This window comes from Aegilops tauschii, chromosome 5 (genome assembly GCF_002575655.3).
Source record: "Aegilops tauschii subsp. strangulata cultivar AL8/78 chromosome 5, Aet v6.0, whole genome shotgun sequence".
Classification (NCBI taxonomy): Eukaryota; Viridiplantae; Streptophyta; class Magnoliopsida; order Poales; family Poaceae; genus Aegilops; species Aegilops tauschii.
The window spans coordinates 50,310,990-50,327,906 of NC_053039.3; the positions used below are offsets into that span (position 1 = coordinate 50,310,990).

The 16,917-nt window shown below is 44.9% G+C and overlaps 1 protein-coding gene across 1 annotated transcript; it reads right to left on the bottom strand.

The window, feature by feature from the left end:
* Positions 1-7,651: 7,651 nt before the first annotated feature.
* On the bottom strand, positions 7,652-8,503 carry LOC141022545 (uncharacterized). The gene has a single exon (XM_073498803.1). It carries the CDS (start codon positions 8,501-8,503, stop codon positions 7,652-7,654), a length of 852 nt encoding a protein of 283 aa, XP_073354904.1.
* Positions 8,504-16,917: the final 8,414 nt, after the last annotated feature.

A 16,917-nucleotide genomic window follows, 5' to 3' on the forward strand; every position in this document is an offset into this window, starting at 1 on the left:
ATGAGGTAATCCTCAGATCACAGACCTAGTCCGCATCATTGCTACTATCATCTTTCAACATAGTTTTTCTCTAGGAACATATAAAAAATAAACAGGGAGCTACATCGTGAGCTATTGATCTACAGCATAGTTATGCAAATACTAGCTATCAGGACTAAGTTCATGATAAATTAAAGTTCAATTAATCATATCACTATGTTGATCATATCTACTATATGATTCATGCTCGATCTTTCGGTCTCAGTGTTCCGAGGCCATATCTGCATATGCTAGGCTTGTCAAGTTTAACCCGAGTATTCTGCGTGTGCAAAACTGGCTTGCACCCGTTCTATGTGAACGTAGAGCTTATCACACCCAATCATCACGTGGTGTCTCAGCACGAAGAACTGTCGCAACGGCGCATACTCAGGGAGAACACTTATACCTTGAAATTTTAGTAAGGGATCATCTCATAATGCTACGACGTACTAAGCAAAATAAGATGCATAAAAGATAAACATCACATGCAATCAGAATATGTGACATGATATGGCCATCATCATCTTGTGTCTTTGATCTCCATCTCCAAAGTACCGTCATGATCTCCATCGTCACCGGCATGACACCATGATCTCCATCATCTTGATCTTTATCAACATGTCGTCAGTTGGTCGTCTCGCCAACTATTGCTTTTGCAACTATTGCTATCGCATAGCGATAAAGTAAAGCAATTATATGGCGCTTGCATCGTATGCAATAAAGAGACAACCATAAGGCTCCTGCTAGTTGCCGATAACTTAAAACATGATCATGTCATAAAACAATTTATATCTCATCATGTCTTGACCATATCACATCACAACATGCCTTGCAAAAACAAGTTAGACGTCCTCTACTTTGTTGTTGCAAGTTTTACGTGGCTGCTACGGGCTTCTAGCAAGAACCGTTCTTACTTACGCATTAAAACCACAATGATTTTTCATCAAATGTGCTGTTTTAACATTCAACAAGGACCAGGCATAGTCAAACTCGATTCAACTAAAGCTGGAGAAACAAACACCCACTAGCCACCTGTGTGCGAAGCACGACGGTAGAACCAGTCTCATGAACGCAGTCATGTAATGTCGGTCTGGGCCGCTTCATCCAACAATACCGCTGAAGCAAAGCATGACATGCTGGTAAGCAGTATGACGATTATCGCCCAAAACTGTTTGTGTTCTACTCGTGCATATAACATCTACGCATAGACCTGGCTCGGATGCCACTATTGGGGAACATAGTATTTCAAAAAATTTACCTACGATCACGCAAGATCTATCTAGAAGAAGCATAGCAACGAGCGGGGAGCGTGTGTCTACGTACCCTCGTAGACAAAAAGTGGAAGCGTTTAGTAACGCGGTTGATGTAGTCGAACGTCTTCGCGATCCAATAGATCCAAGTACCGAATGTACGGCACCTCCGCGTTCAGCGCACGTTCAGCTCGATGATGTCCCTCGATCTCTTGATCCAGTTGAGGACGAGGGAGAGTTCCGTCAGCACGACAGCATGGTGACGATGATGATGAAGTTACCGGCGCAGGGCTTCGCCTAAGCACTACGACGATATGACCGAGGTGTGTAACTATGGAGGGGGGCACCGCACACGGCTAAGACAATTGTCTGTTGTGCCTTTGGGGTGCCCCCTGCCCCCGTATATAAAGGAGGGGAGCAGGAGGCCGGCCAACAAGGGGCGCGCCAGGTAGAGGGGAGTCCTACTAGGACTCCAGTCCTAGTAGGATTCGACCCGACCCTTTTTTCCTTCTACCGGAGGGGGAAAAGGGGAAGGAGAGGGAGTAGGAGAAGGAAAGTGGGGTGGCGCCCCTTCCCAGGTCCAATTCGGCCTCCTCCCTTGTGGGGGGCGTACCAGCCCCTTGTGGGCTGGTTGGCCTCCCTCCTATGGCCCATAAGGCCCATATATTTCCCCAGGGGGTTCCGGTAACCTCCCGGTACTCCGGAAAAAAATGCCCGAATCACTCGGAACCATTCCGATGTCCGAATGCAACTTTCAAATATATGAATCTTTACCTCTCGACCATTTCGAGACTCCTCGTCATGTCCGTGATCACATCCGGGACTCCTAACAAACTTCGGTCATCAAATCACATAACACATAATACAAATCGTCATCGAATGTTAAGCGTGCGGACCCTAAGGGTTCGAGAACTATGTAGACATGACCGAGACACATGTCCGGTCAATAACCAATAGCGTAACCTAGATGCTCATATTGGCTGCTACATATTCTATGAAGATCTTTATCGGTCAAACCGCATAACAACATACGTTGTTCCCTTTGTCATCGGTATGTTATTTGCCCGAGATACGATCGTCGGTATCATCATACATAGTTCAATCTCGTTACTGGCAAGTCTCTTTACTCGTTCCGTAATGCATCATCCCGTGACTAACTCATTAGTCACATTGCTTGCAAGGCTCAAAGTGATGTGCATTACCGAGAGGGCCCAGAGATACCTCTCCGATACACGGAGTGACAAATCCTAATCTTGATCTATGCCAACCCAACAAACACCTTCAGAGACATCTATAGAGCATCTTTATAATCACCCAGTTACGTTGTGACGTTTGATAGCACACAAGGTGTTCCTCCGGTATTCGGGAGTTGCATAATCTCATAGTCAGAGGAACATGTATAAGTCATGATGAAAGCAATAACAATAAAACTAAACGATCATTATGCTAAGCTAACGGATGGGTCTTGTCCATCACATCATTCTCTAATGATGTGATCCCGTTCATCAAATGAAAACACATGTCTATGGTCAGGAAACATAACCATCTTTGATTAATGAGCTACTGAAGTAGAGGCATACTAGGGACACTCTGTTTTGTCTATGTATTCACACATGTACTAAGTTTCCGGTTAATACAATTCTAGCATGAATAATAAACATTTATCATGATGTAAGGAAATATAAATAACACCTTTATTATTTCCTCTAGGGCATATTTCCTTCAGTGACAGCAGCAACAGTAACAGTAACAGTGATAGCAGTAATTTTGTAGCAAGTGTAACAGTGACGATAGCAGTAGTAACTTAGCAAGAACTATGTAAGATAAATTCGTAGGCATTGGATCGATGACTTGTTGGATGATATTCATCATGCAACAGTTATAACCTAGGGCAATACGGCACTAGCTCCAGTTCATCAATATAAAGTAGGCATGTATTCCGTAAATAGTCATATGTGATTATGGAAAGAACTTGCATGACATCTTTGTCCTACCCTCCCATGGCAGCGGGGTCCTATTGGAAACTAAGGGATATTAAGGCCTCCTTTTAATAGAGAAACGGAACAAAGCATTAACACACGATGAATACATGAAATCCTCAAACTACGGTCATCATCGGGAGTGGTCCCGACTATTGTCACTCCGGGGTTGCCGGATCATAACACGTAGTAGGTGACTATAACTTGCAAGATCGGATCTAGAACATGGATATAATGATGATAACATAAACGGTTCAGATCTGAGTCCATGGCACCTGGGCCCAAAGTGACAAGCATTAAGCATGGCAAAGCCATAGCAACATCAATCTTAGAACACAGTGGATACTAGGGATCAAGCCCTAACAAAACTAACTCGATTACATGATGAATCTCATCCAACTCCTCATCGACCAGCGAGCCTACGAAGGAATTACTCACTCCTGGTGGGGAGCATCATGGAATTGGTGATGGAGAAGGGTTGGTGATGATGAAGAACGAAGATCCCCCTCTCCGGAGCCCCAAACAAACTCCAGATCTGGCCTCCCGATGAAGAACAGGAGGTGACGGCGGCTCCGTCTCGTGGATCACGATAATTCTTTCTCCCTAGTTTTTTTCGGAAAAATAGGATTTTATAGCGTCGGTTTCAGGGTCTGCGGGGCCACCAGGTGGGGACAACCCACCTGGGCGCGCTAGGAGGGGGCGCCCTGGTGGGTTGTGCCCACCCAGGTGCCCCCCTCCAGTGGCTCTTGGCTCCAGAAATTCTTATTTATTGTATAAAAAATCCTGGCAAAGTTTCATTCCATTCCAAGAACTTTTATTTCTGCACAAAAACAACACCATGGTAGTTTTGCTGAAAACATCGTCAGTCCGGGGTTAGTTTCATTCATGCAAATTAGAGTCCAAAACAAGAGGAAAAGCGTTAGGAAAAGTAGATACGTTGGAGACGTATCATACCTCTGTCCTGGTTTATTGGTCCCCTTTGTAATTTGTACCAAATATTTAACTAAGAAATGTTTATGCATGTCACCAAAAATTATATCATTGAAAACTATGCTCAAATACCCATCCAACAAAATAATTTTTGCTGACTTGCACTAACATTTTGTCAGTTAAATCTTTGGTCAAAATTTAACACAAATTGCAAAGGAGACCAATAAACCAGGACGAAGGTAGATTCCATCAACCGAACTGATTGCATCCATATCCCCCGGTTAGACATAAGTAAACATAGATTAAACATACTCACACATAGATAATAAGCATACACGTACACAAGCATAGTTCAACCATAAGTACATAGTTCAACCGTCATTAAGCATACTCAAGCGCACATAGTTCGATCCCACATCTCATCTCACATGTCGGCACGATCCTGAAGCTTCTCTAGGTACTCGGCGTACGCGTCGTGCGCCACCCTACGAGTATACTTCTGCTTGAAGGAGCCAACGGCCGTCCTCTTGCATGCGCCAGAACACTTAGATACGCGTCATGAAGCTTGTGGTTGCAAAATGAGCATCGAAAGCCGCCGTTCCAGGTCCTAATACGCCTGTTATGCATTCCCGCATAAAGCTCCCTCATGATTTGCCTCTTGTACCTCCTCTGGCCATCTTCATCCTCGCTGTCCACATCGTCTGACAACACCTATACAAATAGTAAAACAAATTTGGCATCAAATCAATGTTTACATGCTGTGAAGTAGGATTAGGAATTTATGGCAATTTTTTGATCCAGAGATTATGGTTTTATTTTTAAGCACAGTCGTCTATGTACAGACCAATCTTGAAGAAAATAATGGCACACACATATATGTAGGTCATTCAAAATCAATTGTCAAGTCCTTGCTAGGAATTATTAGCACGAACACTAACCCTAGTCGGATTACTAGTAGAAATCATTTGCATAGGTGAAACAACTAATCACTTATCACTTGTACCATTCAAACAATCAATACACTACACGGATCTAACGAAACTTACTCAGATTTCATGGATTGGGGGAACATAACCATAGGATTTCTATTCCAAAAAGGGGGAGGCGGGAGTAACCAGAGAAACCCTAGGATCTATTTGACACATAAATGGGTATAGATGACTAACCAGTTGTCCATCGTCATCGGAGTCGTTCCCAGAGTGGTCGTCAGAGTCGTCGCCGGGGTCATCGCCCGAGTCATCACCAGAGTCAGTGTGGAACTCCGCCTCCGGCAGTGGAAGTTTGACGTCATCGACGACGTCAGGGTGCAGCGATAACTCACCGGCGGTGATGGTAACCTTTGTCTCCATCTCCACGCCGTGCTCTGGTGCTTCAGCAGCCCCAGCATCGCCACTCCCTCCGATGGGGCGCTTCGGCGGCATCCTCATACACTTACGGCTTTGAGGACTGAGAGCGGCGTCGAGGATGCAAACGGAGAGAGAGGATTGTGTGTGTGGTGAGGATGGGGGTGTGGCTGCTCGGGTGCACCATTAATATGGAGTAGTGGGAGAGAGGCGGGCGGTGGTCAAACCACTGGCTCGCCTCCAGGTGAGCTTGCGCACCAGACTGCTCACATGCCTACCGTCTTTTCACACAGCTACTCGCACGCCTCCTGATGACACTGCGCAGCGAGCACGCCTACGTCAATTCAAACACCTGCACGCACACCTCCAGGTCTACCTACACGGCAGACTGCTCGCATGTGTCCCGTCAACTCATGCCTGCTCGCACGGCACACGGGTCATGTGGCAGCACGTATATTGTTTTTCTATTTGGATGATTAATGCTGCCGCTTTATTGCTTAACCGAAGCATGGAACGTATCCATTGTTGGTCTAACGCTCACGGTTCGAATAAATAATTCGTTTGGGATATTGGTTCCCAATTATTAATAATCTCCCATTTGTAATTAGATAAAGATTACATCAAAACTGGTCTCAAATTTGAGAAAAAAGTACAATGCCACTTTGTATTGGTGTCCATATGACAACACGATAAGCTTCATGAACTTCAAATAAGTTTTGGATGTACTAGAATTCAAAAATCAAGGTTCTCAATGTTTGAAATTTCTTGCATGGGGAGTAAACATGAACCCAGTGAGACACATGTGTTTTTGCAATCCATTTAGGTGCACTGTCACGTGTGCATGTAGCTCAAATTTGATTTTTGCACATTATACCTGTAGAAAATCAATCAATTAATGTACTAAAATGTCTTAATGATCTCTGTTTTTTTCAAAGTTAAAATGTCCCTCCTTTGGTAACATATGTTCACCGCGGGATAATTTAACATGCATCGTAGTTGCGGTGGATTCGGGGTGTGTGTGTGGGTGTGTGCGTCTGGGGGTGGCGGGTGGCTTGCAGTACACTACGAGTTGTGAGCCACTGTGTGGGTTAGCCGTTTTGTTAGGCAGGTGCCAAATTAGAGTCGTGAATTCGTTATTTAAAACATTACACATCCCTTTCATACATACATGTTTTGGCCACATGCAGTTGATGGTTGTCCTACACGACACTCGATACTCGCGTGTGACGCTTTCTGTGGGCCCGCGAGGTCATCGTCCGTCACTTTAACGAATAGCCGACAATGAGGTTAATTTGACCAGCAAGGTAGAATCTTTTTTGTTTGTGTTATGGTGGTATATAGTACACGTCGAAGAGGTGGGAGGGGACTAGCATATATATATATATATATACTATACGTACGCGTCCGTGAACAAGTAAACCTCACTTAGTGTTAGGACTTTTTGGTTTTCGAGGCACGTGCCACATCAAAGTTGTGAAATTGGCTATTCAAACATCACACAACACCTCTTTGTGCCACATGCATGCAGGCGGTGGTTATCCTAGCTAGGACACTCACGTGTGACGCTTCCATCTGTGGGCCCACGAGGCCATCGTCGATGCATGCATCACTTTGACCTACATCGGCAGAGGTTAATTAATTTCACCATCGAGGAGGATTCTTTTTGGGTTGTATTACGGTAGCAGCATATAGTATGCGTCCAAGAGGGGAAAGGGGACCATCATATGTAGTACGCTTCATGAACCTCGCTCCGTGTGGGGGGTTTATGGTTTTTTAGGCATGTGGCACATCAAAGTTGTGTATTTTGGGTATTCAATGTTTGGCCCACATGCAAAGCGATGGTGGTTGTCCTCTCGCACCCACTTAAGCGGTTATCAGCGATATCAATGATTTCCATCTGTGGGCCCGCTTGGTCCATCACTACTTTTTGCCTGACAACAAGAGAGGTTAATTTGACTTTTTTTTAGGGTTAAATGACAGTGGGAGAGGCTCCCACTAACTTTGTATTAACTCAGATCACAAGGTTACATAATTACAAGGGTGGGGTTAAGGCCCCCAAGCCAGATCTAAGGCTAACAGAAGAAAAGCATGTAGGCTCACACACTAAAAGGAGTGGGGGAAATAAAACAAGTCACAAGCTATGGGGGAACATGGAGATGAAAGGATGCAGCTCCTGTTTACAGTTATGCACAAGCAACTCCACCAAACTCTTGAAACACGCTAGCCAAGAGGAAAAGGAGTGTGGCACCCTCCTAAAATGCTCATTGTTTCGTTCCTTCCAAATACTCCAAGCAGACAACATGAAAATGTCCAGAAAGAGGGGCTGACTCCACTGCTGTTTGCCAGCATGAATTAACCTAAGACGATTATCATAGCTCGGCCAGGTGATCCCCAGCTTGGCCCAGCATTGCACACTGAAGGGGCAATGGAAGAAGAGGTGTTCTACCGTCTCTTCAGGTGGCTGATTACACAACAAGCAGGCATAATTATTGTTTTGGATGTTGTAGTGATGACGCTTGAGCTTGTTCCTTGTGTTCATGCGGTCCACCATCGGGAGCCAGCGGAACACTTTAAATTTGATGGGGCTTTTGGCCTTCCACAACCACACGAATGTCTCATCTGCCTCCACCTCTCTAAAGCAGTGTTTGTAGTATATGCTGGACGAGAACCGATTGGCAATCGAGCAAACCCAAACATCTTGTTCCTCTGTGACTAGTCCAACATGAGCGCATCGACCTTGGATCTCCCTGGCCTCCTCACGGGCCTGTGCAGAGAGTGGGAGCTGGAACAACTTACTAGGTTCATTGGCTTGCAGAACGGCATCAACAGTCGCGTCTTCGTCCGTGCAGAAGGAGATGGCCCTAGGGAAGGAATGCATGAGAGGGTGTTCTTCTTCATCAAGCCACAAGTCCTTCCAGAAGAGAATCGAGAGGCCATTCCCAATCCCCACCGACGTGATCCCTCTGAAAATATCACTGTGCATCATAACATCTCGCCACCAATACAAGCCAGCAGCATTGCATGCATGGGGTACTTTACCAGAGTAGTATGCATCCCAAACTAGCAAAACCTAGGGCACATCCTCTTTGTTATAGAACTTAAAGAGGTGTTTGAGAAAGAGAGCCACGTTCTGAGTTTTGATATGAATGATGCCCAGGCCACCCTTACTCTTTGGTCTACAAACCAGACCCCATGCTGCCAAGGAGTTAGATTTGTCACCATCATCTCTGTTCTTTGCCCAGAGGCAATATCTGCGTAGCTTGTCCAGATGTTCAACCACACGACGGGGGGGGGGGGGAGTTTGATGGTGCACATGGCGTAAATGAGCATTGAAGTAATTGCAGAATTAACCAGCGTAAGTTTTGCACTAGTGGACATCAAGGACAAGGCTGTCGACAACTTCCTCCCCACACCGTGCACCAACGACATTAGGTCGAGCACTGACGGCCTAGTGGTTCCCATAGGAAGGCCAAGGTAGGTGAACGGCATCACTCCACCGTGCAGCCAAATATGCGGGCTAGATCATCAGTTTTATCTTGGGACAGATTGATCGGAATGAGCGTGGACTTGTCAAAATTGATTTTAAGCCCTACTGAGTCAGCATAGTCCATAAGGATGGATTTCATAATGGCTACTTTGGACGGACAGGCAGGCATCAGGAGAATTGTGTCATCGGCGTATTGAACCACCGGGTAATCGGTCACATTGGTTGAAGGGAAGGGCAAGTGGATCAGCCGGCGCAAGAACGCATCATTGAGCCGCTTGTACCAAATCTGCAGCAAGCACGAAAATCAACGGCAACAGTGGATCACCTTGACGAACGCCACATTTGCATTTGAATTTTCTTCCCGGGCAGCCAGTCAAGAGAACTGAAAAAAACCCGAACCAAAGATCAAATTCATCCACCCCAGCCGTTTCTCATCAAAACCCATGTGCTTCATGATATTCATCATCGGTTCATGCTCAATTGTGTCAAATGCTTTGGCAAAGTCCAATTTCAACAAGGCAACCTCTCGCGAAGATGATTGGCATTGGTGAATGAATTCGAAGGTCCAGGCTAAACAATCTTGGATCGTCCTCCCCTTGAGAAAGTCGTACTGGTTTCTGTGCACTATCCTTAAGATCAGCTTCTGTAGACGATTAGCAAGCAATTTGGTGACGATTTTGAGACAGCAATTGAGTAGTGTGATCGTTCTATAGTCACTAGAAGATTCAGGCGAGGCAATCTTCGGAATCAGGGTAATATACCCCTGATTGATACTAGTTATGTCTAGTCTGCCTTCATAAAATTCATGACAAAGCTTATAGAAGTCCTCCTTTATAGTCGACCAGCAAGTTTTTAGGAAGCACCCGTTGAAACCATCAGGGCCTCAGGCACGATCAGGAGGCATGGTACGGACCACCGCATCAATCTCATTGTGTGTGAAAGGAGCCGAGAGTTCCTCTAAACCCTCCACTCTGTGTATGATTCTACTGAGATCAAATTTCATGGTGGTGGTTTTAGATGTCCCCAGTCTTTCCTTGAAAGCAGCATAGAGGATCCCTTCTTTGCCTGCATGGTCCAACACAACCGCATCATCATGACGCAAGGACGCAATGGAATTGTGTCTGTACCTCTTAGTTGCTAGGGCCTGGAATAGTTTGGTGTTTTCATCCGTGAATCTGAAGTACCGAATCGTACATCTTTTCCTCCAATATTCATTCTAGTGACGAAGAAGTTCATTCAGATGTTTCTTGAGAACACATCTAAAATTTTCTTCCAGATGAAAGAGGCCCCTCTTACCTTCAAGATTATCAAGGAAGAGCAGTGTCTCATTGCAATTATGGATTAAGATCTTAAGCCTAGACATCCCTTTACTCCACTGCTTGAGATCATACCGCAGGTTTTTGAGCTTGTTGCAAATGTGGGAGGCTGAATTAGGGGCAAAGCAGGGTTTGGACCAAGAACGTTGGACAGTCTCTAGGAAACCAGGCTGTTTAGTCCAGAAGTTCTCGAATCTGAAAAGCTTAGATTTTGGGATTTTAGACTCAATGGTAACCAAACAAGGTATGTCATCCATAGGCATAACCATAGTGTTAGGGTGGGAAGTGGTCCAATTGGTGGAGGTGAAAAACCAGTCGAGCTGCTCCAGGAGTGGATCATCCTGCATATTACTCCAAGTAAATGTGCTGCCTTTAACCAGAAATTCCATTAACGATTGAGCTCGAATGATTTCATTGAACAAAAGCATATCATTGGCGTTCCCCCAGGCTTATTTCTGTTGGTGGTTGATCTGATGAAATTAAAATCACCTAGGAGTAACCAGGTTTCATCATCAGGAATGTGCAGATCAAACAGCCAAGACGTAAAATTAATCCTCTTTTGTCCAGCACATGGGCCATAAACATTAACTAAATTCCAGGTGACAGCTGACTGAGTGGAGACAAAAGAAATCCCAATAGAAAAAGGACTAACATACCAAGGAGAGCCAGTGAAAATAGAGCTATTCCAAATAGTAATAATGCCACCAGATGCACCAGAAGATGGAGCAAACACAAACTTATCAAAGCGCTTAGGGCAGAAAGTTTTAGCGAAGGCTAAATAAAAAGATTCACGCTTAGTTCCGTGAATACAAATAATAGCACAACCACTGGAATCGGTCGCATTTCTTAAAGCCAAAAGTTTCTTATCAGAGTTTATGCCTATGATATTCCAGGAAAGCACGTTCCAAGATTTATTCATCTCCTAGAGTGGAGAGAGGTGGCGTGGCAACTGACTGTTGTCCAACAAGCAGTTTGTCTTTAGTGATATCTTCAGGTGGGATCCCATAGCGCGAGCCCATGCTCTGAATTTCTTCAACAGACATTGGTGGTGGAGGAGCCTCACTATCAGACACAGGAGCTGCAACCATGGATGTGATCTTGATCGACGGGGCTACACGTGGCTTGACCCTGGATTTAGTCTGCCTGGCCTCACTGATGTGATTAACCTTGAAACCATCGTACTTATTAGTACGAGAGCTCCTCCTGACAGCAGTGAAATCCAGAGGAGCTTTGTTCTTTCCAGAAGAGGAAGCAACCACATTGGACGAACAAGAACTTTTAAAGCCCTACCCTGAGCACAAGGGACTGTTGCAGAGTGGTTTCGTCAGTGACCCACTCCCACCAAGTCAACTTCAGCTAGCTGAATGACACGGCCACCAAGGATGAACTGAGCTGCAAAAATCTCAAAGAGGAGATCGGGTTCAGGCAGAAGTTAATCCATCATAGCCTTGCCCAGCACCTGCAACTACACACTGATGATCTTGAAGGGGTTCAGAGGGAAGATGGCACCACCACTGAAAGAGTTATCCAACAGAGTAGGAGTATAAATCCTCTTGAACATCTGTCCCATCCAAAGGAGAAGATATGCATCAGAAGTAGCAGTAACTATGACTGAAGCCCCACCTGCTATGAAGAACAGCATACGAGCAGTAGGATTTCCATTGACAAAAGCATCAGCCAGGGCCTCCACAGACTGAACCTCAGACTCAGACGACCACACATCAGACAGATTGTCAGAAAACATTGTGTTCAGGGTCCACTCCATCCATCAGAGATGGGCCATCATACTGAAAGAAGCTTCTGAAACTAAAACCGGAGTATGGTGGAGGAACAACTGGCCAAACCCTCCATCCATTCTCCTATAGTTCTTCTGGAGCAGGCTCTTGAGCATTCCATGCAACATTGTTAAGAGCATCCTGGGCTTCCATCTCCTCAATCCTAGCTTGCTGCATTAGAGTGTAATAGGGAAACTCATATGGATGAGGAGAAACGTTGAGCAGAGGAGGAGCTTCTTCAGTACCAACGAGACCAGGTATAGTGTTCCTGCCATTAAGTACATAAACATGAACAGACTAAGAACGGCCAAGCCCTGGCAGCATACCAACTCTGGTGACCAACAGGCTGTGAGGTACATCAGCAATGTCTTTGATGTGGCATTTAACAAGAACTCTCGCTTTGTTATGCCCAGGGTGTGGCCAAACCAGCAGTTTCCCAAAATGCGAGACATCTTTGTGTATATAATGCTCTGTTTGGTAGGCCATTGGAAAAGCTAAAAACATAATCCGCACTTCATATTCAAAAGCAGGCATACACATGTTAATCCCCTCATCATGCGGTACAAGAGAGAAGTGAGAATCATCAGTCAGGGCATGAGGCCCTTCTCTAGTCGCAGCATCTCTGCTTTCCATGTCAGAAAATGCAACACAACCAATCCCAAGAGGGTACATAAAGTCAGCGACCAACTCATACTCAAGATCCTCTATGATGATACGACACACCTCAGCCAGCCACAGTTCCCTCTGATGCGGGGACAGGAGGGTCCACAGTAACAATGGCGTACCTATTGTGGTTGAGAGGTGGATCGTCGACCACCATGACCTGCCACTGAACCCGATGATTTGGTCCTCTCTCAACGGTCGATCCCGTCGGCGCGAAGGCGAACGGACGAACTAGGAAGTTCGCCATGGCGGTGGTCGATGACGATGGTGGCAGAGGACGAACCAGATCGGAGCAAAGGGGGATGGCTTGTGGTGGAAGACGGAGGTGGTGAGCTCGAGGCGGAAGGAGCAGAGCCGGATTGGGGGTTTTGGCAGGCGGAAAAAACTGCACGCTGACAAGGGAGGCCAAACGGCAAGCAATCGGATATTTCCACGTCGGGGTGCTGCGGGATTTTTTGTTTCTCATTGTGAACCAGTTGCATAGAGATATTCTGGCGTACATGAGTAAACCCAGCATTTATGGGATCCTCTACCACCGGCCATGTAGCGACCCGACCCGAATGGATCAAGTCTCTGTGCTTAAGTGTCATCCCTGGATCGGTATGCTGACACACACAGTACTCGAGGATTTATAACAGAGGTAAATCACATGTATAAAGTAACGTAAATACTATTACCTCAATCCAAATAGCGGAAGTAACAAGGTTGTGGATTCCCATCAACACCAACGGCAAAGTTGAGTGTAGAAATCGTAACCCTAACGTATTACTTACTCGTCGTAAGATATCCTGCAACATGAAACGTTGCAGCCCGAAAACGGGTCAGCACATGGAATATGCTGGCAAATTCACACCATAGAGAAATGATGAACAAAGGCTATCACTACATGCATATATGGCTGGTGGAAAAGCTCTATGGTTATAATGTTTTTGCGAAAAGCCAATTTTTCCCTACTGCAAAGGAATAAATTTTATTTAACTATCATGGTGGTTGTGAAACATTGAGATGGTTGACAGCATCTCAATCCCAATTAAGTATCATCATTAACCCAACAAGATTAATTAAAGTAACATGACGAGATTCACATGATAATCCAAGTACTAGATACTCAAGTTGTCCATAACCGGGGACACGGCTAATCATGATTAGTTTGTACACTCTACAGAGGTTTGTGCACTTTTCCCCACAAGACTCGATCTCCTCCGTTGGATTTCTCGCACTACATGGTGTTTGAGAAACGGATGATCGAGACACAGTCTTTCAGAAGCGTTAACACTTTACGATGGGTAGACCGTACCACCTACATCCCCTACATCTGCTAGTCTACCACTGTAAGAGTTCACACGACTTAATCAACTATGCTAGAGCCCATAATAGCTTGTGGTAGCACATGGAAGTTTCTAGTATGAATAATCTTATGATCCCTTTGAGCCTGGGTGGCGGTCCAAAAGAAAAACAGGCAATCCTGGAATACCTAGGTACCTCAATCCACCCAGATGTGTGTTTTAGTTGCCACCTTAAGGTTAACCATTAATTAACAATCTCACATCTGCCATGGTAACACTCAAACCCAATCCACGTCTACTAGCATAGCATAACAATATAAGCAAACGTAGAAGTAACTCCCAAGGGTTTGATAATAAACAGGGCAATAGGTACTACCTCATCTACTTCCCAGAACCCACAATTTAATTAGATCCTAATCATGCAATGTTTGAGGATTGGTCTAATGCAATAAAACTGGGTAGTAAAGAGGTATGATCAAAGTGTGAACTTGCCTGCAATGTTGAAGAAGATGATTCGCACTCAAAACTCCTGATAGATCTACTCGTCACACTCCGGTCAATCTATCGTAAGAAAGCAATAGTAACCATACATAAGCAATCACTCAAAAGATCGGGAAGAACGAAGAAAACAATTCGGAAAACTTCAAAACACAGGCAAATAACTCTTGCAACAGAAAACATTTTCTAACAGTACCAAAATTATATGAATTTGGCCTTATCAGAGAGTTTAGGTCAAGAGCTTCGATTTGCGAAAAGAATCAACTAAATCGGAGTTATGAAACTCAAGTTATGATCAAAAGAAGATTCAAATTCAAATATGATCTAATTCAAATTTTAAAATTTCAAAAACATGTTTGAGTTGGATTACTGGATAGAGGGGATCATACCGAAGAAGTGGGCGTTGGTTTCGTTGGATTTGGATAAACGAGTAAAAAGTTGTGACCGTTTGAAGAACAGGGACTAAACTGTAAATAAAATCATCACAGATAGGTCCCTGGCGAAAAACTAAAAGAAATGAAAAAGACTAAATAGCGAACGTTCGCTACAGAAACTTACGCGATGAAAACCGTTCACTACAGAGGCTAAACCAGCGAACGTTCTCTAAATAAAAACAAAACAAAAAAAACAGAAAGATCTGGATCGTTGGATCCAGATCCAAAGGCGAGGGGAGGGCGGCGGTTACCGCGGCGGATGGAGTCGCCGGCGACGGAGAAAACGGCGGCGACGCCGTCGGCTACGCGCGGGGAGGCGGCTCCGGTCGTCGGGGAAGGCGGCGAAAGGCACGGGAGGAGGCGACGTGGAGCGGTGGGTGCGGTGGCGGCGACGGCGGCGGTCGTCGGCGGCGAGAGTGGTGGCTTCGGGCGGCGGAGCTCGGCGGATCTCACCGGCGGCGGCGAGATGTGGGAGGGGGCGACGGCGCGAGCAGAGGGGGAGAGGCGGCGGAGTCGGGGCCCGCCTTTTAAAGGGGCAGGGGAGGGCGGTGGCGTGGGGAAGGGGGCAGAGGAGGCCGGAGGCGGCACGGTGTCCATGGCGGCGGCGGTTGGCGTGCGGGAGCCGGAGTCTGGGCGGAGGTCGGGGACGCGCGGGGCTGGCCTGGCTGGGCCGCGGCCTGGCTGGGTGCTGGGCCGGCCCAGTCGGCGAAGATTTGTTTTTTTTAACGACGACAGACAACAGAAAAAAAAAGATAAACTAAAATAAAATAAAAACATAGGCATATAATATATCAAAATTTTCAGAAAAAGATTTTCTACAACGTGAACGTTTTTCCAACGCCAAATAAAATTCACACAAATTTGAATAAAGCAAAGAGTGCTACTATTCTAATAAAATCCAATAAAAATCATTTTAAAATACCAAAATGATTTCAAATTTATTTCTCTCCAATTTTATGATGTAGGGAATCATGTTACCCTATTTTCCATGTATTTTATTTTTGGAGAAAATAATTTGAATAAAACCCAAATAACTCCAAATTGAAAATAATTTCCAAAATGACTTTAAATTAGATCCTTTTAAACTTCCAACTCATATTTCATATGTTTTGAAGAAGTCATTTTATCTTCTCTCATGAAAATCATTGAGTTGCTTAAATTTTTTGAATTGGAAAATATTTCCAAATAAAATTCAAATATTTTCAACACCCCTTGTCATTTAAATAAATGGAAGGAGTCATGTCATCTTCTCTCTAGGGTTTTGTATTTGAAAAGTATTTGAATTCACGGAGATCATAAAAGCAAAATGAAAGTTTGGGAAAGTCCTTTTATTCCCTCTCATTTAACTTTCAAAAGATTTCGAATTCACTCACTTTCAGTCAATCAATCAAACAATCAATCCAATCTATCTGTTTATTATAACATTCCAAAATTTAGAATTTTGGGATGTTACAAACCTACCACCCTTAAAATGAATCTCGTCCTCGAGATTCGGAGAGGCTAGCAAGAAATAGGTTAGGTTTGGGGTCTTCTCAAAATCCATCGATCGTCTCAGGGGTCTGGGGTGCTACCACCCTTAGAAACATTGTTACGGTCCCACCAATACTCATATACTCCATCCTTATTCTTGACGGGGCCGGTCTTCTCAAATTATCGGGAAAATTCCTTCTGTAGGCTCTTCCGGTAGTGGCATAACCTTTTCCTCAATACTTCTGTCCTTTTTCTTGGTAAGGTTGTTCCGAGACTGGGTCTTCTTAGCTGACGGGTCTGGCGCCAATACTAAACAACTATCGATATCTCATGTTGGTCTTCCAATTATGGTTTCTCCTGCAGGAAATGGGTCTGGGTTGAACCTCACCGTATAACCTACGATTGGCAAAAGCTGCCTTGTATAAGGGAAAAATACTTATACCATTCTAAGGTTTAAACAAGGTTTAA

Coding starts and splice junctions, on each gene's coding strand:
- LOC141022545 (XM_073498803.1), bottom strand. CDS start 8,503: ATGCACAGTGATATTTTCAGAGGGATCACGTCGGTGGGGATTGGGAAT.